Here is a 24086-nt window from a genome sequence, read left to right on the forward strand (position 1 = left end):
TGAGTTAACTTCTTAACAACTTTATTTCTCTACTCCATCACTGGAGTATAGGAAAGGTTGGTCAGATGACCGCTCAGTTTGAGGATTTAGGTAGAACTAACTTTACAAGAGGGTCGCATCGATAGCTTAACACTAGCTATCTCAGCGTTTACAAGAAATAATAAGTACGTAGCCATACGGCTCGGAAGTCATGTGTTTCTGCTACAGGTGAGTAGGTCAACCGCTTCCCATTGAAGGTGTTGTGACCTGTTTACAAGAATTGTTGATAAAAGTGTTATACAGACAAATGCAACCAGGCCACTGCTAGCATTGCATGGCATGGTCTAGTTTTACGTCCTGTTATGGCTGCTGATCACCCTCCTATCTCGCCAATGACCCTTGGGTCATGTGTTTATTTACAGATATGGAAATGTCTGTATTTAAGTAATGTATCGCATTACATTAGCTCGGTCAGCTACCTGCCAAGCTGACATTAAAACTTACGTTAAATATGTTTCATTGGATCTTAGTCATAGGCATAAACAAAGGACTAAGAATAATATGCAAAAATTAAATGTAAAAAAAATACATACATAATAGACGTAATCATAAGTAAAAAATAATGCATGGAAAATACAGATCCATGTTTAAGATAAATGCATAGTCATGAGGATACATACACAACAGAAAGTACTATAGTTCTGCTGATAATTGCATGACATAAGAATTACATTCTAAAATGCATAATGTTATTAAATGAAACGGTGGTACCATATAAAATAAAAGGTTAGCATGCATACAGAATGGTTATAAATAATAGGTAACTGTTTAAAAATAGGTGTTACCGGATAAGGATACATAATTCATAGATGATAATGGGTAACTGTTTTAGGATTAGGTGTTACCGGATAAGGATATAGATATATAATTCATATGATTGTGCACAAGATATAGATTCCTGGTACGTACAGCACCGACATTTTAATATATTAGGGCTTCAATATTTTATTAGGTGCTGGTACTTGGTTATGTCAGTCCATGTTCACCTCCTTCTATCTTAAGGATGTTGCCCACAGATCTGCGGACACGTTTTCCCTCGGTCCTGTGGTGGCTGCCCAACAAATTGTGTAACTCATGGTTGCCCTTAACAGGGCACCTTTGTATCTTAACTAAGATGATTGTGTGGATGAGAGAATGAGCGAGTTAGCTGGTCTCCTTCTTTCTCTTGTACCTTTCCTTCTTCCTTCGGGTGGTTTAAGAAATAGACATGCCATTCGCTGGACTGGTCTGATACAGGTGAGTAAGGTAGTCATACTGATAGTGTGGTCATGCAATATACAAATATCTTAACCCGCTATTTGGTAGCATATGTTCCACTCCTTGGCAAGGAGAGGTTGAAAGTAATACCAACCCTGGTGTCTTGGTTTGTTATTGGATAGTCAAAGTTTCTCTTTGTTCCCTATACAATTGTTATCCCATGTAACATTGTACGTCACTCAGGGTCTGAGTGGTTAGATATCAATTTATCTTGCTTCTCAACGGGCTTCAGTCTCTCTCCAAAAACCATTCCTTTTGAGAGCTGGACTGGTAGGTAGGCCTCCAGCCGGTCTAGGATGTCTTATACCTCCCTCCAAGTATAAGTCTATCCTATTGTTAAGACCGAAGGTTTGTTCGCGTATGAACAAATGACAAATTTTCTAAGACAATTTGTATTTTTCATAGCTACAAACCTGAGGTATTAACATTACGCTGCCCGCCTCTAGCCTCCCCTCTTTGTGTTACGACATCCTGGTTTGGGAAAGACTGATGCATGATCATAGGTGAATGGTCTTCGACCATCCTTCACCTGATCTACGCATGCATTGCCAGATATCACAAGATTCCTTGCTTTCATCTGTTTTTTAACTGGATCCAGCTAGATGCTAGAAATTATCCTATTTTAAGACCTTAGGTTTGTAGCTATGAAAAATACAAATTGTCTTAGTTAGAAAAATTGTAATTTTTTTATTGTTTTATCAATTTCATCATAGAATGCACTTTATGTGATAAATCTGTTAAAAAACCAGGTACAGTGGACCCCTGTATTCGCGTTCTCTTGATTCGCGGACTCACACATTTGCGGATTTCTCTCTGGAACGTTTCCCCTTATTATTCGCAGAAAATTTGCATATTTGCGGTATTTTTTATATAAGAAATATCCACAAATTCCTTGTTTTCTTGATTAATTCATCATAAAATGCCACTTATTGTGATAAAACTATTGAAAAACCAAGTATGAATGTTTTTAGTCGGTTTTTCTGGAGTTTTTAACTAACAAAATATGGTTGTTTCAGGGTTTTTTTTAGGGGAAGGGGTTCCAACTATTCACAGGTTCTAACTATTCACGGGCAGGTCTGGTATGCACCCCCTGCAAATATGGGGGGACCACTGTATAATCATTTTTAGTCTGTTTTTCTTGATTTTTAATTGACAAAATAGGCAGTTTTAAGTTTTTATAGGGTTTCATCGATTCGGGTTTGGGGTCTCATATGCACCCCCTGCGAATACGGGGGAACACTGTAAAACTAAAGTGGTACCTTGACCTATGAATATAATTCGTCTGTGGCCGAGCTGGTAGCTCAATTTGATCGTACATCACATCAATTTTCCCCGGTTGGAAACACTGGAAATGCCTTTACCCGTTCCAACCCTCAAAGGAAGTGCCACCCTATGTTTTGTTTCATGTTATTAAATAAGAAAAATACATTTCTAATTACTAAATATTGTATAAAAAACATAAAAGAAAGAATGTGTAAAGATATACTAATAAGGTTTTTTTTTATACGTTGTACAGGTAGTGTTCAAGTTACAATATGTAATCCGATTTACAGAGAGACCAAATTACAAAGTAGCTAACTTTATCCCATCTTCTAGTTAAATAAGTTCAAAAACACCAAAAGGGCATTTCCTTTGTCTCTTGCAAGAACCCGAAGAAATTTCTATTGGTGAAGCAAAATTCTCCATCTCACAGCGTACACACACCTAGCAGAGCACACCCACACTAAGATCACCCAGAGAGAGAAAAAAGGAAAATATGAATAAAAATGGGCAAACTAAACCAGCTTTTAAACGGATAGAAAGTAAATCACGTCCTATCTTGAAGGCGGTAGGAAAGTAAGTGATAGGTCACAGGACGCCAAGGGCATTCTGGGAACTACAATACCCCGTGACCTGGTATAGATGCCAATAGTCCCTGTGTCTCACAAGTTTTTTCATAATTCTACGGTTTCAGCTTGGTACTACTATTATCCTAATGTTAAGACCTCAGGTTTGTTTGTTATGAAAAATACAAATTGGTTAAAAATTTGTCATGTTAACGTTATATTGGTTGTGTAAATGTGCACAACCATGAACAACTGAATGAGAAACAATTAATTTTGCTAAGTACAACCGAATTGGATAACAACAACATTCGTTTGACTTGTGGTTTGTTCTTCCCAGCTTTAAGGCTACTTCAAAAACTTGTAGCCTGAGTTGAAAAGTTCTATAGCTTTCATTTTCCATCAAGACAATCAACACAACATGATTTCTTGGGCTGTGATGAGCTTTTTTTTTCTATATCAATTTTTTTTGGAAGACATTTTAGAGCTGAAGCCTGTAGGATACAGTATCAAGTCCAAGAAAGAAGTTTTGTTTGTAACACTAATTGGACAAGACATTAACAAAGAATGAAGCATGTTGGATGTTACAAAGGCCTAGTCATGTAGGTACACCAGAAGAAGCATCTCTCCTCAGTGTATGGCTACTAATACAGGCAGTCCCCAGTTTATGACAGTGGGGGGGGGGGCTTGACCTGTACCGTTACGATCTTACGACGCTATTAAATTATATTAATAAAAAATCTGGCTCCACATAACACCAAAAACCTAAAACACCAAAAACCTAATATTAGGAGGTATTTCAACATATTGCCAAAAAACTGACATTACTGCAGTTCTGACATAAACCCAAAAATCCAGCGTTATGCCAACTTGACATAAACTCAAAAAAGGATTTTGACGTAAGGAAAAATCTATTTCTGGGCGATTGGTTTCGTGTCGCCCAGCAAAATATCCTTTAATCCATTATTTCTAAGGTAATGAACTAACAAATACCAGAGAATAAACAAAATAAGGAAAAGGTCAGTATAACTGACTCGCTCACCCTCCAAGAGGGCGTCGGTATGAACACTAGGGCGAGTGAGACCACTACCACGAACCTCTTGCCAATAGAAATCTCCCACAACAAAACCCCCACAAGAGGGGAGCCGACACAGAATGGGGCAGCAACTACTACTACTCTAACCCAACGCTAGGGACTGCCGCGCCTCTGGTGTGGCCATCCTAAAGTTAGCAGTCAATCTTGAGCGCAGGGTTGGGAAGGGGTGGGATTTCGCTGGGCGACACGAACCAATCGCCCAGAAATAGATTTTTTCCTTACGTCAAAATCCTTTTTCTGGGCTCAGTTTCGTGTCGCCGCGCGAAATTGTACCAGAGAATTAGCACAAGATTGAAAATAAAGAAGGTCTCAATAAAACTTAAAATAAAATTAAATATTATAATTGCAAGAAAATATATACACATACACAATTGTTCATATAATGTGGAAAGGAACAATACTTAAGATTAACTTAAAGTTAACATATATATACAAGGGCTTACATGGGATATATGTTAAACTTAATACATGTGTATGATTATCATAGACAACAATAGTTAAAGCAATTATAATTAAATAGTATTAATAATGTAATAAGTAGTAATTATGAACAAACTTACATTAAAACATGTTAAACAAATTTATAGATCTTAATAAACAAATCCATAACCATTGTAAATGGAGGTGTGGTACCCTAGCATAAAAATAAGGGGACCACATCAATTGTGGGTGACCCTAGCAAAAAAATAAGGACACCCACTAAACCATCACAAGAGCAGCTAAGACTCAAGGGTAGACGTAGATGAACATGATAGGTATAGACAAACTGTTGGCTGAGATAGGTAGAAAGAGATCTGGATCTTCAACTCAATTATTAAGCAGAGTCGGGGGAAACTATGTTACCCGCCGCAACTGCTGAAAACTTCAGAGATTCCAAGGACTTTAAGTAGTGACGCTTAAATACTGTCGGCGATTTCCATCCAGTATACTTTTTCAAATCATCAAAATTCATGTGTTGAAAATAGTTAATTGAGGTGGCTACTGCCCTGACATCATGAACCTTAGGGAAGGATTCAGGGTTGGCTTGTTTAATAAAGTATAGGATCTGTTGCCTTATACCTTTAATTGATAAAGTACCACCTTTTTCTCTTCTAAAGAGAGGACCCGAAGAGGATGAGGATGTCTGGACAGAAAGGCTCGTAAGGTCGTTACTGGACAAAGAGAAAGATCTTGAGGAAGGGGTATAACCTTCCAAGGATCCCACCTCAACAAAGGATCCTCATTTTTTTGCTAAAAAGCTGCGATCCGGAGAAAGCAGAACTTCTCCTGAGGGAAGAAATTCTATATGATTTGCATCTCTGGATAACGCCGACAGTTCTGAAATTCTAGCTCCTGAAGCCAAGCTTAATAAAAATAGTGTTTTTCTTAAGAGCATTATAAATGAACATGTCGTATTATCTGTATCTGAAGCCAGCTTTAGAACATCATTTCATTTAAGAACCATGACACTGACGTAGGCCTTACTGAAGGTCTAAGTCTAGCACAAGCCTTGGGAATAGACGAAAAGTAAGATCTGTCAAGTCTATGTTAAAACCCAGTTGAAAAATCTTCTTCAAGGCTGACTTGTTTGTCGTAATGGTGCTAGCTGCTAAACCTTTTTCAAATAAGGATCTGAAAAAAGGATATAGCTGATTGATTGTCATTATTTTAATGTCTGATTCTCTCAGGAAGGATGCCAACTTTTTGACTGCAACATCATACTGCCTTAAAGTTGAATCTCTTTTATCAGATTCCAGGAAAAGAATATTTCGTGGATCGATATCTGCATCTCTCTTGGCCGCAAACTTCATGAAGTCCATAAAGTTAGGGTTTTTGAGAATTCCTGAGGAAGCGAACACAGTCTTCATTTGTACTGACTGGGAGAGGCCTGGGATTGGGAATTCGAAGAGGACGAAGACTCAGTTCCAGAATCAAAGGGTACCAGTTGCTCTTCGGCCAGTCTGGAGCTACTAAGAGCTACTTGACCCTTGAACGTCCTGAGTTTGTTCAATACTTTCAGGAGAAGATTCACTGGAGGAAAGACATAAATCTTCTCCCAGTTGTTCCAATCTATGGACAGGGCGTCTGTGGCATAAGCCAGAGGGTCCAGGTTGGGAGCCACATAACATGGAAGTTTGTGATTCGCTTGAGAATGCAAACAGATCTACTTGCAGACCTGGAACCCTCCGAGAATCCATTGGAACGAACTGTTGTCCAGTGACCATTCCGACTCAGAGGAACTGAACGGGATAGAGCATCTGCTATGACGTTTCTCACTCCAGCTATATGGGTGGAGGAGAGGTGCCAACTGAACTTGTCCGCCAGGGAAAAAAAAGATGACTACCATGACATGATTCAGATATCTTGACTTGGAGCCTTCCCTGTTTATACAATGGACTACCACTGCGCTGTCCAGAACTAACTTTATGTGAGAGTTCTTTGGCGGATGTAACCTCTTCAGAGTCAAGAACACTGCCATCGCTTCCAATACGTTTATGTGAAGCTGGCGGAACTGAGGTGACCATGTTCCCTGAACTTTCTTGAACTGAGAATATCCTCCCCAGAGCCGCTTAGTGAAGCGTCTGTGTGGATGGTAATTCCCGAGGAGGAAACTGAAGGGGTACTGATATGGACAGGTTCTTCAACTTTGTCCAAGGGCGCAGACGATTCCGTAGAATCTGTGGAATTGATGATAACCTGTCCCTGGATCTGACATTTGCTCGTGAGCGCCAGATCCTGGTTAAGTCTTTCAGTTTGGCTTTCATCAAGATGTTTTGTCACTGAGGCAAATTGGAGGGAACCCAGGATTCTTTCCTGGTTTCTCCTTGAAGCATATTTGTACTTTAGAAATTGTTTTCACTGACTTCGCTATTTCTTTCCTCTTGGCTGATGGAATCGACAGAGTATGGGAGGATAGATTCCATTGAATGCCCAGCCATTGAAGTTGGACTCCGAGTGAGTCTTGACTTTGTTCTGTTTATCTGGAACCCCAGATACTCCAGGAATTGAATTACTTTCAGTGTGGCTATGTGACATTCCTCGACTGTTGGAGCCCAAATCAACCAATCGTCGAGATACGCTACTACCATTATCCCTTGAGACCTCAGTTGTTGGACGACTACTTCCGCCAACTTCGTGAACACCCTGGGTGCTACATTCAGACCGAAGGGAACTACCTTGAAGGAGAATGCTGATCTCCCAGCTTGAAGCCCAGGTAAGGACGAAAGTGTCTTGCAATAGGGATATGATAGTATGCGTCTGTAAGATCGATAGAGGTGGTGACGGCCCCACGGGAAGTAAGGTCCGCACCTGCGAGATAGTCAGCATTTTGAACTTGTCGCAGCGAATGGCCAAGTTTAAGCGGGACAAGTCTAAGATTACCCTTCTTTTTAGTGAGCCTTTCTTTGTACGCTGAACAAGCGACCCTGAATTTTAATCTGTTGACTCTCGCTATTGCTCCTTTCTGGAGGAGCTCCTCCGCATACTCCGTCATTTCTTTTGATGGAAGTTGAAGGAATGGTCTGGATGGAGGAGGATCTGCAATCCAACTCCAACCCAGCCCTTTGACACAATGCTCTGTGCCATTTGCCGAATCCCCACCGATTGCCGGAAGAGAAACAGCCTCCCTCCTACCTTCGAGCTCTCACTGCTGCTGGGTTGAGTGACCTCCGCGCCCTCCACGGAAGTGTTTTCCCCTGTTGAGAGACCTTCCTGATCCTCTCTGACGAAAGGATCCCTAGCTCTACCTCCCCTGCCGAACCGGTCATAGTGCTGAAAGGCTTGGCCCTCGCACTGGTTAAGGCTGGGGAGACAGGCGTAGGAGGTGGAAGGCTGAGGCTGAGGGGAAATCACATAAATGGGTTGAGTTTGAGCTTTGGAGGTAGAAGGCTGGCCTGATTGTACAATTGGCACAGCCGAAACAGCCTGGGTAAAACGTTGCTGCTTCTTTTGATAAGGCTGGTAACGTTTAAGTTTCTTCTGTGTCTTACCTCTTTGTAGGTTGATCTTGGCGTCTCTTAGCTGTGAGACCCCAACGATCCTTGAGGCTCTGGTTGAGCCTTGTTGCTTCAGCCTGGACCTCCTGACCATAGACTCAGGAAAGAGGTCTGCCCCCAGATGTTGGAGGAAAGCAGCTTATTCGGTTCATGCCGATAGTTGCTTCCTGGAGGACGTGTTTTTTCCGGCAATTAAACCCTAGCCGTCGCGAACTCGAACAAGTCAGACTGGACCATGTGCGTCTGGGACTTGGTCAGGAGCTTGAAGAGCGGCTCTGAGCATAGGAAAGAGCCGCTACCTCCGTCATTGCCATGGTATTCATGGACCTGGCAAGCCTAAGACTTGGCCTCAAACTCAGCTTGAATGAGGCTGTCAAGAAGTCTAGGTAGCTTCTCGCTGAACTGGTCCATGGCGCAGTCTGGCTTGAGCTTGCCCGCTGAGAAGGTACTAGCAGATCCTCCCACAAATCTCCAAGTGAAGGGAGCAAAGGAGAGGTGGGGTCTGCTTCCCTTAATTGTGGTAAGGATTCTCCCTTCAGGCAGCCGGAATGGTGACTGTAGCTATCTTAGTCAAGAAGGGAAGAGGGGTTTTCTTCATCCATCGTAAAAATGGTGAAGGGACTCTTAAAGGCTTGAATTCTAGTGTTTTGTACAGTCCATTTCCTCCAAACACCTGAGCCACTCTCTTTGAGCTTTGGTCACGGGAGTAGAGGACTGTCTCCTTCGGAACCTTATCCTCTCTAGTCATGGCTGCGTCTGTAAGCCTGGCGTAGCCAATGAACGGTGGTTTGGAGGCCATCCGGATAGAACTCGAAGTCCTCAATCCTTCGAGTGCCGCATTCCGGGATGGAGATAAGGCCGTCCTGGAAAGGGGCGTATGACGCCACTCTCCAGGGGTTGTTCATTGAGAGCGGAGGCAGAGAGTCGTGAGGAGGGAGCTGTAGCAATCCAGCACCGAATGCTGGAGGAGTAGCCAGATGGGGCCTGGTTGAGTCCGGCAATTATGTTGTCCTGGGATGTATCCTTTCGGACACCGGGAGAACATCTGCTCCATGCTATTCCTCAACGAGCCAACCAAGTCTCCCATTTGTTGCATCAACCCAGCGTTGGGATCCAAAGCCGGAGCTGATGCGGAGGTGGAGGGATAACTCGGCATAGGCACCAAAGGAAGAGGAGAGACCGCTGGCTCCGCCAGAGTACGGGGCCTCTCCTTGGAAGACCTGCTCTTTGAGGACTTCGAGCTTGAAGCAGAAGCTCTAGACTTCTCTGCTCCAGGTTTGTAGCCGGAGACTTATGAGATGATGATGCCGACGAAGTCTTTTTGGACGACGACGACGTCTTCTTAAGGGTTTTCTGTACCCTTTGCCCTTGACTTTGGGTTTAACCGAAGCACTAGGTGAAGCATAATGGAGCTCAGCTCCTGTAAAGCCTTGGAAAGAAGCCGGAGAAGTAGCAGGAGAAGAAGATCCATTGGCGCCCAAGGGAAGCCCTTGGGCGTCCAACGTACCTACCTCAACCAACAGGTCGTCAACACCTACCATTGGTTCAACATTTAAGTCCGTGTCGCGACCTTCCGACGAGATCCATCCTGGCCTGGTTCCTTCATCGACGCAGCGATCTGTTGCTGGATCGCCGCCATAGTCCGGGGCTGCTTCTGCCGGTGTTTTCGACTGTACCCTGTCCGACTTGCCGCCGGGGAAACAGCAGGACAGCCATCCTCTTCTCAAGGATGTAGGGCTGTCCCTTGGCGGCGTTTTTTCCGAAGCCGCCAACCCAAGCCCTCAGGGTTGCAAGGGTGGTCTCTCTAACCACAGCAGCCTGGAATAGAGGGCGTTTATTAGTTTTAATTTTGTTTAAAATTGAGATTCAACCTTAAACTAAAAACCAGGCTTAACCTATAAAATTTGGGGATGTAATTCACAACATATAAGGAGCTTAAGCTTAAAAGAAATGACTAAAATTAATTTAAGATCTAGTACGAGTATTTACATTTCATGTATAAACAGTTGAATACTTCCCCCGACCGTCCTAAGAACTGACCCACGAGATCATAACAAATTGTACCAGGTCTCGTGGGTACCAGACCTGCAGATTCCCATGGCGGAGTCGCGCACGGAGCGTGGGACCTCCAGACTTCATGCCGCAGTGGTCCTTGAAGCATGGCGTTTGCAAATCCCGGATGCTCACGAGGTTGGTGGTCTGTAAGTGGACAGGATACATGCTACCATAAAGACATCACTTACAGGCTAATTAGAACTCCGGATGCATGCCGGAGAGTGAAAAACTTTTGGCATAACGCCTCACCCTACTGCCTGAAGTAGTTATAACTCCGGTGTGGATCCGTGTCTAAAACGAGGTAGGGAGGGACCCCAGCTTAGCTAGCTTAAATTACACTTATGCTGAGCTTAAACTAAACTTAATGATAACTTTAAGCATAAAATTAGCCACTAAATTCCGGAATGATTCCGAATCGCGGTGGTATCCGTCTCCCGTTGTACCGACAAGAGGGATGGTTTAGGTAGAATGAGACCAACTGCACGCCTGAGTCCGCCCGGAAAGCGGGGACCACTCCCTCCCTCGTGACGACGGAGCTCCGGTAAGAACATAGAGCACGCGACTAATCCGGGGGAAGGGCGAGGGGCGAAAACAGAACTCGATCAAACCCGGTGCAACGGAGCAACAAAGGAAAGGGGAGGCCATCCCCCTACCTCGTCACCAACAAAGCACCGTGAAGCAGAGAGAAATGGTTGAACCCAGTCACGTGTCTGCCGCCTCCCCTACTCCCCTCCGCGTAAGATGAGAGGGAGACAGGCCCGGGTGGAGCGAGCAAGGACGGACCGCCCTCCCCCCAGCTCTATGGGGAGCGGGAGGAGGGGCAGGGTGACTGGAACGGGCGTCTGGCTGTATCGCGATCACATGGTGACCACGAAACGTAACACAGATAAAACACGAATCTATAGCCTAGGGTAATGCAACCAAACGGATCAGCGAATGCCCATCGTAGAATTGCAACAAAACTGATAAAAGGAAACAACAAAACTAAATGGGACCATGATATATAACCTAGGCACGATAACGTACGCAAGACGCCCTAGGTCAGTGCTAAAACCAAAACAAATAAAATCACATAAAATACTTAATCAAAAAGTCAAGTAGGGAAATAGAGCAGTAAGGAGAAAATCCAGAGTGTAACGACTAACCCTAGAGAAAGTCCTCCACGTCAAAGCTGCGCCTGGGGCCGATACTAAGAGCTTGGCTAGGGTCTGATAGAAAGAGATAACTGCTAAGCAAGGTAAAGAAGACATGCATGCATGACATAAACCAAGCAGGCTGGATCCCTAACATAAATAGATAAACAGGATAGAGCGTAAAATCAAAGGGAGGTTCTAGGTAGGAGACCAAGAAGCGAACCCGCCACGAGGCAGAACAAATGCGCCATGCTTCGCCGAGGAATCAGCATTTTTATACCTAAAAAAAAAACGGCAAATACTGACTCAAGGTGAGGAAAAACTAAGTAGGAACCTTTCGGAATAACTTACTTAGCTGATGCGTGGCTTGAAAACCGCTCCATGTTAGTCAAAATCCTCGGAAAAGGGGCACGAAAGCAAGAGACAAAAATTACGTCTGGACGGGTTTCCGCGCTAATTCTTAAAGGTGGCCACCAGAAGCGCGGCAGTCCCTATCTGGGTTGGAGTAGTAGTAGTTTGCTGCCCCGTTCTGTTGGGTCGGCTCCCCTCTTGTGGAGGTTTTGTTGTCGGGAGATTTCCTATTGGCAAGAGGTTTGTGGTAGTGGTTTCACTCGCCCTAGTTGTTCATTCCGACGCCCTCTTGGAGGGTGAGCGAGTCGTTATACTGACCTTTTTCTTATTTTGTTTTATTCTCTGGTATTTGTTAGTTCATTTACCTTAGAATAAGATTAAAAAGGATATTCGCGCGCAGGCGACACAAACTGAGGCCCAGAAAACCTGATGTTACGCCGCTGATTACTCCATTGTTTCATTTACACCTGAATGTATCGACCTACAAAAGCCGAGAACAGATCTCTGTCTCAAAATCAGTGACTGCCTGTACTGTCATTTTTCGAGTTTCTGTAGTATTGAGCATAGTGTAAGTGCATTCTTTTGGCAGTGTGGAAGTTTCCTTGGAGTTTTCCTCTCATTTGTCATTATAAATTCAAATACCCTTATGGTGAATTTTGCATAAGTTTAGAAAAGGCTTACTGTATGCTACACCATGGTTTTGAAATTTTATACTTGTTTGTACCATAGTTTGTTAGCGTAATGTTCACTATTTACTAGGTCCTGGAGTGCAATCTCAATGGAAAATTGAACCACTTACTATGTCTGGAATGGAAATCCAAACAGAAAGGTGAGAAACTGTTTCAGTTTTTCCTTTGTCTTACTCAAGCTTTTCAGTGAATGCTTATACAGAAAGAAGGAACTGGGAAGTTGAGCAGTCATGAAGGAATTAACAAAGATTTTTTTTACTAGAAATTAGGAATGTTGCCAGATTTTTTCTTTTGGTTTAATGGTAGATGAAGTTTTGGTTTGTGTAATTATGAATTATAATTCAGTATAAGTTGCTGTATCCTTATTTTTTACAGTCTTACGATGATACTATAGTTTCACCTATGAAAAGTATATCATAATTGAATTTTTACATCTCTTATTTCAGGCAATTAGCAGTTCAGACAGTAAATTTTTCTGCTCTGGACTATGTAGCAAATGGAGCGCAAGCGAGAACAAGTTGAACGTATTGCAAAAAGCCCTGTTTGCTTTTTCGTTTCGCCTTCTCCTGATCTGAGACAGGTATGTGATATACATATTACAATGTTTTATTACTGGTATTATGTACAGTATTAATATTTATATAGATTTATTATGATTTTCACTTCAGGTAATGGTATACAATAAAAAATTGCTAAAAAAAAAAAAAAAAAAAGTAAGATTTCAATATTACCTTAGGAGAGAGTTCTGTAGGTTATTGAATTTCCTTGAGTCATTTTGCTGTAACAAGTTTTTAAGGTGCCTATGTATTTTTCTTAGGTAAATACGTTTTCTTTTTTCTGGAAAAGATCCAGCAACCTGCTAGCACGACATCTTTTTAAGTGTAAAGCATATTCTCGTGCTCTTTTCTAACATTGAAGCCCATTTGAAGATAATCTGACAGCTTGAAGGGAGTGTCCTTCATTTCTCCAGGGTAAGCTTGTACATTGTTTTTCCCTTTATATAGAAGTTGTGCAAGGACAGCTCTAATCATTATTTATGTCAATGCTTTTAAAACAAGTCAATTGTCAGAGCTTGTAGAGGTGCAAGTCTAATAAGACTTGTGTTGTGTACATGCCATGCAGCGATGCTCATTGGAACCAAACCAACAGTTTTCAGTAGTACTGTATTCAATAACAGCAAGCATTTTCAAATCAGTAATGTCAGTTGCTTTATATGTAAATCTGTTTAAAAACGTGTTTACTGTAAAATGTCTTATGTTTTTGATCTAAGTACCTGTAAATACCTTATGTTTTTATGCAGGACAGTAATTCCTTGATTTTGCAGATCCTCGTGTACTAATTTGCCATCTTAATTTAGTCTGGAAATATGGGAATTAAAATCATAGGAAAAATAATACGCATGTCATTGGGAGCGCTAGACTAACTGCTTACTCACGAACTGCTGTTCAATGAAAAAGGGTTTCCTCCTGCTCTGCTTGCTGCATGAAATGCTGTGAGATTTGATTGGCAACTCCATCAGTCAGCATTAATAACTTAGTTACAGATACAGTTATAGTGAACCCCAGGTTTGATCATGTTTTTCAGCAATCGGGATTCATTTAATTTTGTGACTAAATACATTTTTTGTATAAAGAAAATGATTTTCTAATTTCAATAATTATATTAACGCAAACAAAGCCAAATATCAATAAGATAAAGTAAATCCCTCAGTATTGATTTATCATCATCGTAATGTGTGCTGTATAAAAAAATTATGACAGCATAGCCTTTTCATTGAAGGAGTTGGGAGTAGCCAATGACAAAGCTTGCAGCTTGGATGCTTTGTATGTAGTATCAATAGTGCATAAATCAACTCCTCTCTCTCCTCTCTCTCTCTCGTCGCTCTCTCTCTTCTCTCTCTTCTTCTCTCTCTCTCTCTCTCTCTCTCTCTCATGACGACAACTATTGGTGGAAGAGCCCATCACACGTGGGTTAACCCCCTTCCTCATGCTGATTGGCTTGAAATATGTACAGTTGAAACCCTGCCTATTTGTGGTTCCGGATTCGCAGCTTCATCGATCACGGAGTTGTCGTCAAGAAATATTAACTAATTACAGTTGGGGCCCTCGTTTTCTCCGCGGGGATAGGACACCAGAACCCCCCGTGATAAGTAAATACCCGTGTTATCCTGATACCGCCCCTCAAAAGTGCTTAAATTGCCTACTTGAATAGTTTAACCCACCCAAGACCACTATTCCAATGTTTATAACTCTGCCTACTTTAGTTCAAACACCAAAGATGGTTTTCACTATCACCTAAAAACTAAATTCACAGAACAGTTTTAAAGATATTTTACAAAATTACCTTAAAAAATATATGTTAGTACAGTGGTCCCCCGTATTCGCGGGAGATGCGTTACCAGACCCCCCCGAATAGTTAGAATCCGCGAGATGTTTGGAACCCTTATGAAAATGCAAAAACATCCTATTTGTTAGTTAAAACTTATAAAACCACTAAAAATTTTCTACTTGGATTTTTAATATTTTTAATCACAAAAATTGCATTTTTATGATGAAATCGGATAACAACAACCAGGATTTTTGGATATTTTCTCATAGAAAAATACCGCGAATGCGCGAATTTTCCCTGCGAATAATGCATTGAAACTTTCCCGAGAGAAATCCGCGAATGTGTTGAGTCCGCGAATCCGGAGACGCGAATATGGGGGTCCACTGTTATATTTACTACTGTACATATGTAGCCTACCTAGCCTATGGATTCGCTAGAAGCCTACATACCATGGTGAGCCTCATTTTTTACAAGGAAAGAGAGGATGAGTGGTAATAGAACTATCAAAATTAGGTAAATCATATGGTAATTCCAACAATCTATGTTGTAACAGATGGCACATTTGGGGGGGGCAGTGCAATCGTCAGTGAATATAATACGACAATGCTACCAGCAGTATGCATCAAAACATCTCTTCCCTCGTCACAAAACATGTTTATATATTCCCGTAAACCTTCATCTAACTTTCGAGGCGCTTTCCCATAAGAGTAAAAGAATCAGGGGCTTTTGGATGCACATGAATTAATCTCTTTATATGGGTACAATTTAAAGAAAGCGCCGAACACCACACTTCATAACAACAACAACAAACTTGGACAAACATGGTAGCCAGTGTTGCCCAAATTGGGATGGCATATTTCTTGCTAGATTTTTTGCCCTAAAAGCTAAGAAAAATCCATAATACACAACAATGCACACCCAACGCAATTTCAACCGATTGCTCTCCTTTTCGATTCAAACTGGTTTCTAACATACACATTGTACTTGTACATTACGCTGCATAATTCCTAATCATTTCGAACCTTATTCTGGTTTTTCCAAGATTTTGTTCTTTTTTTCTTACATATATTCAAATATGTATAATAAAAGAAATATTCAACTTAACAGTGCTAAGATTTGATGTCAAAATACGTATGCTAGATGTAAGTTAAAAAAGTGCAAGTTTCCTGATAGATGCTAGACTGCACATTTTCTTGCTAATTACCTCAAGAAAATGAAGGGTATGCATTAAAAGAATGCAATTTGGTAACACTGACGGAACATGTCCGCGCATCGTAAACTACGCAACCATACGTGCTTTTCAGTTTTGTGTTTTGTAAGATGATTTTTGAAATTATATTACAAGTACAAAATGTGTTTTATTATTGGTTACTAGAGTATATAAAATATGTGGGTAGTTGTGGACAATGTAACTACTATTTATTACTTTGTGTGCGATAGTACGTACGTACATAGTACAAACAAGATTTGTAGGTATGGTGACGTCACTTGCAGTCATCTTTCGCATTTTTGGTTAGATATTCATTTGTGAATGAATACACATTATGAATAACAAAGTATTTACTTTACGGTACAAATAAGTACAATGCTGTGTATTATGTAATCACAGACACATTATAAATGCGTACTGTGATGCTATTTTTGTCTTTATGTTAACTTTGTATATAAAGTATGTGTCTATAACGGTATGAAGTATTTGTATACAATGTATATATGTATAGCCTAGTATTTATGCATTATATTACAAGTGTTTGAATGATGCTAAGTTGTCAATATCTTAGGAAAACAGTAGTAAATTTCCCCACAATGAATTGGTACATATGTATATCTAAGAATACTTAAATTTACAAAAGCCTTTTATGTATACTAGCTTTTGCAACAACACATATCTTACCACAAAAATTAGTTATGTGAAGATGGTTTTAGATAGTACAAATGATAGTTACTGTACTGTTAAAATATCAAAGTGGAAGAAGTGCAAGTCGATCTATGGTCATGTTTTTCCCTAAATGCGTTGACTTAAATAGGAAAACGTTATTTTGGTTGTTTTATCACTGCCAACAACCCATAACATGCAGTGTAGCGTATGATATTTCCTAAACTATTATTCACTACCAAATAACGATGATATTTTGTATTGAAAATGAAGGTTACTTATATTCCTAAACATTATTTACTACTTACATGAATAGTACTATATAAATTTCGAAAGATAATCTTGCTGGGAACGGTAAACCATAAATTTGATTTTTCATATACGTAAATACATTTGTCAGCTGGCTGGCCTCGCTAGATAAAAGTTGATTTCAACTGATATGGAATTACTCCACGAATAGCTCTTTTTATTAGGAAGATTGACGCTAATATATAAGGTAAAAAATGCTTTTTACGTATTCGTTTTTATGCTTCGTCGCCAATAACAAACAGCAATACGTACTTATAATAATCTATGACAAATGAGTTTGTATGCCTTCATTGTTCAAGAAGTTTATACGAATACTGCCAAAAATATATGAAGTCTAATTAATTTTAGCCTTAATGTTATTACTACCGTAATTACACTACTGCTACGATTTAAAATTTCTAAAAGTTTATCAAACAAAAAGGGATTTTGGCAAAGGAAAAATCTATTTCTGGGTGATTGGTTCGGTGTTTGGCCTTGAAATAATCCTTAAGTTTCATTATTTCTAGGTTAAATAACTAATAATTACCCAGAGAAAAAAAATAAATCAAGAAAAATGGTCCCAGTAAAAAATGACTCGCCTAACGCACGTCTATAAGATTGCGGTCTGGTAACGGGGGCGAGTGAGATCAATACCACTACGAACCACTTGCCATTTGACATTCACCTGAAACTCCCCACCTGCGAGAGCCCGATCCCAGGGTGATGCGCCCGCTACTACTACAATACCGACTCCAGCGAGTGCAGCGCCTCTAGTGGCCATTCCTTTGAAAGATGTCCATCTTGGCCTGCAGGGTGGGAATGCAAGACAGGTGGGTTTCACAGGGCGACACGAACCAATCATAGATTTTTCCTTCGTCCAAAATCCCTTTTCTGGGCGTTCAGTTCGTGTCGGCCGTGCGAAATAGGTACCAGAGAAAACAGACAAGATTACATGAAGGTTCAAATAAAACCGAAATAAAAATAAAATTATATTATAATATAATGAATCATCAAATTAGTTACATGATAACTATATAAGGTTACTTAAAAACTAGCTTAAATTAAATAATTAAAGCACAGTGTTAGTATAATTGTTAACCAAACACACCATTCAAAGAGATTCACATAAAATTAATGAGATATTTACAAAATATACAAATCCAATGTGCTTCTACCCTAGCATAAAAATATGGTAGAAAAACGCTGAAGCACATTTAATTGTACAATCTGTGGGTGCCCCATAGTCAAAAAAATAAGGGGCAGTCCACCAAGCAGACCTGCGGCTAAGTCTAAAGGACCACGTCGCGCATAGCAGTAGGTGATGGCATGTTGGACAAGGTATGTATAAAGGAGACCGGATCTTTATACTACAACGATGTGCGAATCAGGGAAACTATGTTTCCCGCTGCTACTGCTGAAAATTTTAATGATTCCAGGACTCAGGTAATGAACGTTTTGAAGACTGTCGGTGATTTCCATCCAGTATATTTTTTAAGATCATCAAAATTCATATGTTGAAATATAATTGAGGTACTACTGCCCTGTATCATGTGCTTTTGGAATGGATTCAGGGTTGCTTGTTTAATAAGTAAAAGATCTGCTGCCTGATTCCTTTAAAACTGATAAGTGGCTACCTTTTCCTCATACGAGAGGCCTGAGGATCTAAAGGATGTCCGCGATAGAAAGGCTCTTATGTCAATACTGGGCAAAGGGAGGGGATCTTGTGAAGAGGAATGACTTTCCAAGGAGCCCACATTGCAAGAGGATCCTCATTTTTTGCTAAAAACTGCGATCCGGAGACAGCAGGACTTCTCCTTAGGTGGAGAAATTCTACATGACCCTAATCCTGATAGAGCCGACAGTTCTGAAATTCTGGCCCCTGAGCCCAAACTTTCATACGAATAACGTCTTCTAAGTAGCATTATAAATATGCAAGAACATTTGTCAGTATCCGAGGCTAGTTTGAGGACGTCATTTAAGAACCATGAAACTGAAAGTAGGCTTTTCGAGGTCCTAAGTCTAGCACAGGCTTTAGGAATAGACGTAAAGTAGGTTCTGTTAAGTCTATTTGAAATACCTCTGAAAGATTTCTTCAAAGCTGATTTATTAGTGGTAATCGTGCTAGCTGCTAAGCCTTTTTCAAGAGAGTCTGAAAAGGATATGTCTAAGTTGATAGTCATGGTTGTAGTGTCCGCTCCCTTCAAGAAAGGTGCCAACTTTTTGACAGCAGAGTCCATATTGTTTTAATAGTTGATTCCCTTGTATCGGGATTCAGAAAAGGATGTTTTGGGGATCATGTTAGCATCTTTTTTAGCCGCAACTTCATGAGTCCATAAAGTTTAAGGGTCGGAAGAATTCCTGAGGAACAGAACACAGTCCTCATTTTGTACCTGGTTGCGATAGCTTGGGTTGGGAAATCCGTTGAGGTGTCGGAGACCCAACTCCAGAAGCAGGGGGTACCAGTTGCTCTTCGGCTTCCTCTTCGGCCGAGTCTGGAGCAATCAGGGCTACTTGACCTTTGAAAGTCGCTCCTCAGCTTGCTCCAGAACTTCAAAAGAGATTCACTGGAGGAAAGAGATAGCTTCTTTTTCTCAATGATTTCCATCTATGGACAAAGCGTCCTGGCATAAGCCAGAGTGTCCAGGTGGGGGACCCATAAGCGAAGGAAGCTTGGTGTTCGCATTGTGATGCGAATAGATCTCTTGGAGACCTTGACTCCCGGGTATCCACTGGGAACGACTTGATGTCTAGAGACCCTTCTGACTCCATAGGGACTGACCGGACAATGCGTCCGCTATAACATTCCTTACCCCTGCCAGTGGGTGGCAGATAGATGCCATTTGGGCTTGTTTGCTAGAGCGAAAATGGCTATCATGGGGGAAAAAAAAACGATGATTTCCACTGTTTGGATTTGGATCCTCCCCTGTTGATGCATGTACTACTCCTAGCACTGTCCAAACTAGCCTTAGATAAGACTCTTTGGGGAAGGAGTTTCTTTCGGGTAAGAAACATGCCATTGCTTCCAGCACATTTTAATGTGGAGCTGGCGGACACTGAGCGGACCAAGTCCCCTGAACTTGAAACTTGCTTGAACTGTGAGTATCCTCCCGGCCGGAGAGGGAGCGTCTGTGTGAATCGTTAACGCCGAGGAGGATATTGAAGGGGAACCGTCCTTGGCTTTGGCAAGATTCTTCACTTTCGTCCATGGACGAGCGTTGCGAAGGATTTGTGTAATCCACTGACACTTTGTCTCGAGATTTGGACATTTGCTCTTGAGCGCCAACTCGATTTATATCTCAGTCTTGCTTTCAAAGGACGTCTGTTCTAACTGTGGCCAACTGGAAGGGAACCTAGGAATCTTTCCTGGGTTTCCTCCTTGAAGCTTGTTTGTCTTGAGAAATTGCCGCTCCTGACTTGGCTATTTCTTTCTTTTGACCACCGGAATTGACAGATTGTGGGAGGAGAATCCCATTGGATGCCTAGCCATTAAAAAACGAGTCTCCGGGAGAATCTGGTATTGCGATTTGTTATCTGGAACCCTAGATGGTTCCATAAACTGAACTACCCTTCTTTGATGCTTTGAGGCATTCCTCATACGGTTGGTGCCCATATCAGCCAGTCGTCCGAGGTACGCTCTACCATCATCCCTTGCGCTCTGAGTTATTGAACTACTACTTGTCCGGCTATTTTCGTGAATACCCCTGAGGCTACATTCAGTCTGAAGGCATCACTTTGAAAGAGAACGTCTGATCTCCTAGTTTGAAACCTAGGTACGGGCGGAATGCCTCGCTATGGGGCATATGAATATATGCGTCCTGTAAGATCGATAAGGTTGTGACGGTCCCCCCCAGCCCCACTGGGAAGTAAGGTCCGCACCTGCGAGATGGTCCAGCATTTTGAACGTTTGTCGCAACGAATGAAAGAGTTATAGCTTTGACAAGTCTAAGATTACCCTTCTTTTTAATGAGCCTTTCTTGCCGCTGAACAGCCGCCCTTTGAATTTTAGATGCCTTGAATCTCGCCTACAGCTCCCTTTCTGAAAGGAGCTCCCTCCGCATAATCCTGTCAACATCCTCTGATGGTACTTGGAAAAATGATTTGTTTGGTGGGGGATCTTTTGATCCACTCCCATCGCTAATCCTTGGCACAATGCTCTGTGCCCATTTGCTGAACCCCCACCTGTGACGAAGAGGAAACCCTCCCTCCTCTGGGAGCTCACTGCTTGTGTTGCGGGGTTGCACCCCGCGCCCCCTCTGAGTGCTTGCCTCTACTTGCAGCTCGTCTGTACTTCGTTGACGAAAGTTACCTCTCGCCCTGCTTCCCCTTGAAAACCTGTTAAAGGTAGGGTATGCTTGGCTTTCATACATAGAGTTGAAAGCCGGCGAGACGGTGTTACGAAGTTGAGGGCTGTTTTTGATGGTACAGCGGAGGATTGGTTGGGGATTGTTTTGGGGGATGGTCGAGGCTGACCCGGTTTGAATTAACTGGGACGGCCTGGCCAAAGTGCTGCTGCTGCTGGTGCTTCTGGTACGGCTGATACTCTCTTTGTCTTTCAACTTCTTTTTTACCAAGATGGATTCTCTTGTTTCCTTTTAGATGAGATACCCATCTAGTCTAAGGCTTTGGTAAGCTTTAAGCCTCCTGGTGTACCTCATTCACGCACTTCCGGGAAGAGGTCCGCACCCCACATTTGAAGCAAGAAGCCTATTAGGTTCGTGTTCCTAATAGTGGCTTCTTTGCAACACATGCTTGCGACCATTTTTTCTTCTGGCCGTGAAAAAGTCGAAAGCGTCTGCCTATAACCGATGAAAGCGTGAGACTTTGCGAGGATCTTTAAATAGTGGCTTCCGTGGCATACGAGAGGGCAGCCATCTCAGTAATGATTATGGAGTTAAGTGACCTCCCTAGCCTAGGCCGAGCATCGAACTCTGCCTGAATAAGAACTATCAGGCAGCTAGGAAGCTTCTCACCGAAAAAAAAAAAAACTGATCCATAAGAACAGTCCGTTTGAGTTTTTCCCACTGTGAAGGTAGCTTAGCAGATTCTCCCAAGTTCGCCGAAAACCGCAGGGAAGAGGGGAGATGTTGGTTCCGCTTCCCTTAGCTGCGACTGGGTTCATCCTTGAGTACGCCTGCAGAGTTGTCTCCACCATCTTCGTTGCAAAGGGAGTTGAAGGCCTCCTCCTCTGTGGCAAAAATGGGGAACGGGCTCTTGAAGCCTGAGTTTTGGTATTTGAGAATCCAATCCTCAGGCAGTGAACCCATCTCCCTTGAGGCGTGATCCCTGCTGTATAAAACAGTCTCTCTAGAGATCTTGTCCTCTCTTTGGAGTGCTTTTTGTCAGCCTGGCCTAACCTCATGAAGGCGGAGTCAATCCGGGGGGGTAGAACTCGAAGTCCTCAAATCCTTCTCGTTCCACCACTAAAGGAATAGAAATCAACCACCTTGAAGGGAGCATAGGCGCTAACCCATCCAAGGATTATTCATAGAAAAGGCCGGCAGGGTTCGTAGGGTGGTGCCTTGACAGACCAGTACCTCCTACGGGGAAGTTAGTCTGTGGAGACTGATTCAGGTCGGCGAAGCGGTCATCGTGTTCTCTAACACGAATTAGAAAGTCCTGAATCGATTGCCGGACTGGTTGATAGTGGTGGAGAGTTGAGCGAGACCTTTGCTCAATCCTCGTACCGAGAAACCGAAAACCATCTCTCACCTTTTGCAACACTCCTGCCGAGAAGGTGGCGGATCGAAATCACTAGGTGCTGCCATCCCGACAGGAGTCACGGAGCAGATCCAGTAGTTGCCGGAGAAGGTACTGGCTCGGCCGAGCTCGACCTTTCTCCTTAGAAGCCTGCTTGCTTCTTGACCATCTGAATGTGAATGTAATAACGCCTCGCCTTCCTTCTCGGCGTAGGATGCCGAATACTCCGTATGAAGAAGACACGACTTCTTGGTCGACGTCTTCTGGAGGGTCTTTTGTCTCTCTGTGTCCCTTCACTTTCGGGGGCACAGAAGCAGCAGGTGAAGGGGACTGGATCTCAGATCCCCGTGAAGCCATGGAAGGAAGAAGAAGAAAGGAACAGGAGAAGAAATCCAGGTAACCAAAGGTAACCCTTGGGCATGCCCGAGCACCTACCTCGACCAATAAGTCCTCAACACCTACCGCCATTGGCTCAATGTTTGATGTCTAAGTGCGACGTCCGGCACCGGGGTTCCTGCTCAAAATACTTCCCAAACGCCTTTTGCTGCCCTCTCGCTGAATGGAAAGCTTGAGTGGGGCTGCCGGCCGGGGGTCTACGTACCCCGTCACCTTCCTCCTGGAAAGATCTGGACGACCTAACTTTTTGTCCACACGTACGGCTGTCCCTTGGTGCGTTCTTCCAAAGCTGCCTAACCCAGCCTTCAGGGTTGCCAAGGCGACTTCCTTTCACGGCGGCAGCTGAAAGAGAGCGCCGTATGGATGGCTTCCAATGGCGGAGTTAACAGCTTAAGTAAGACTTAAACTAACAAAAATAATTGATTGTAAGTAACTTTGTCTAGAACCTACTCACCGCGCCCATCCAAAAGCTGACTCACGGAGTCATAGCATATAGTGCATGCTTCGTGGTGCCAGACAAAACAACTCTCCGTGGGTTGGGGCAACGGGGCGTGGGTCCTGCAACTCCTCGTGGCCACAGGGTTCGTGGAGGGCTGCATTGCAGCCCGGTTCTGACATTTGGTACCTGTTAGTGGGACATGGATCATGAGTATCGGGATTACGCACTACAGCCTAACATAAACTCCGTTGCATGCCGGAGTATGAAAGTAGAGTAAAACTAGTCCTCTAACGCCATACGTGTGTTAGAAGGCGGTTGGTTGGATCCGCGGCGTACGCCGGGAACAGATAAGGAGACCAACCAGAGTGGTGAGAATCCAGAGGATGAAGAAACCACGACGGAGAACGGCGGAGGCTATAATGAGAGATACGACGTGATAATATATATACAGTGGGGCCTCGTTACCACGGGGGAAGGGCCCAAACCAACCCCCCCCGTGATAAGTAATACCCGTGTTATCCTGATACTCCCCCTCAAAAATTGCTTAAAACTGCCTACTTTAATAGTTTAACCCACCCCAAGGACCACTATTGTCCAATGTTTATAACTGCTACTCAGTTTGGTCAAACACCAAATATGTTTTCA

The 24086-nt window shown here is 42.6% G+C and overlaps 1 protein-coding gene across 1 annotated transcript in view; it reads left to right on the forward strand.

The window, feature by feature from the left end:
• The window catches only part of LOC135217537 (serine/threonine-protein kinase atr-like), a 796062-nt gene that overhangs the window by 499563 nt on the left and 272413 nt on the right, over positions 1-24086 (forward strand). Inside the window, 1 exon segment of the mRNA XM_064253504.1 lies at positions 12864-12924. Coding sequence (XP_064109574.1) covers positions 12864-12924 — 61 coding nt within the window.

Source organism: Macrobrachium nipponense, chromosome 7, assembly GCF_015104395.2.
Source record: "Macrobrachium nipponense isolate FS-2020 chromosome 7, ASM1510439v2, whole genome shotgun sequence".
NCBI classification, from domain to species: Eukaryota; Metazoa; Arthropoda; class Malacostraca; order Decapoda; family Palaemonidae; genus Macrobrachium; species Macrobrachium nipponense.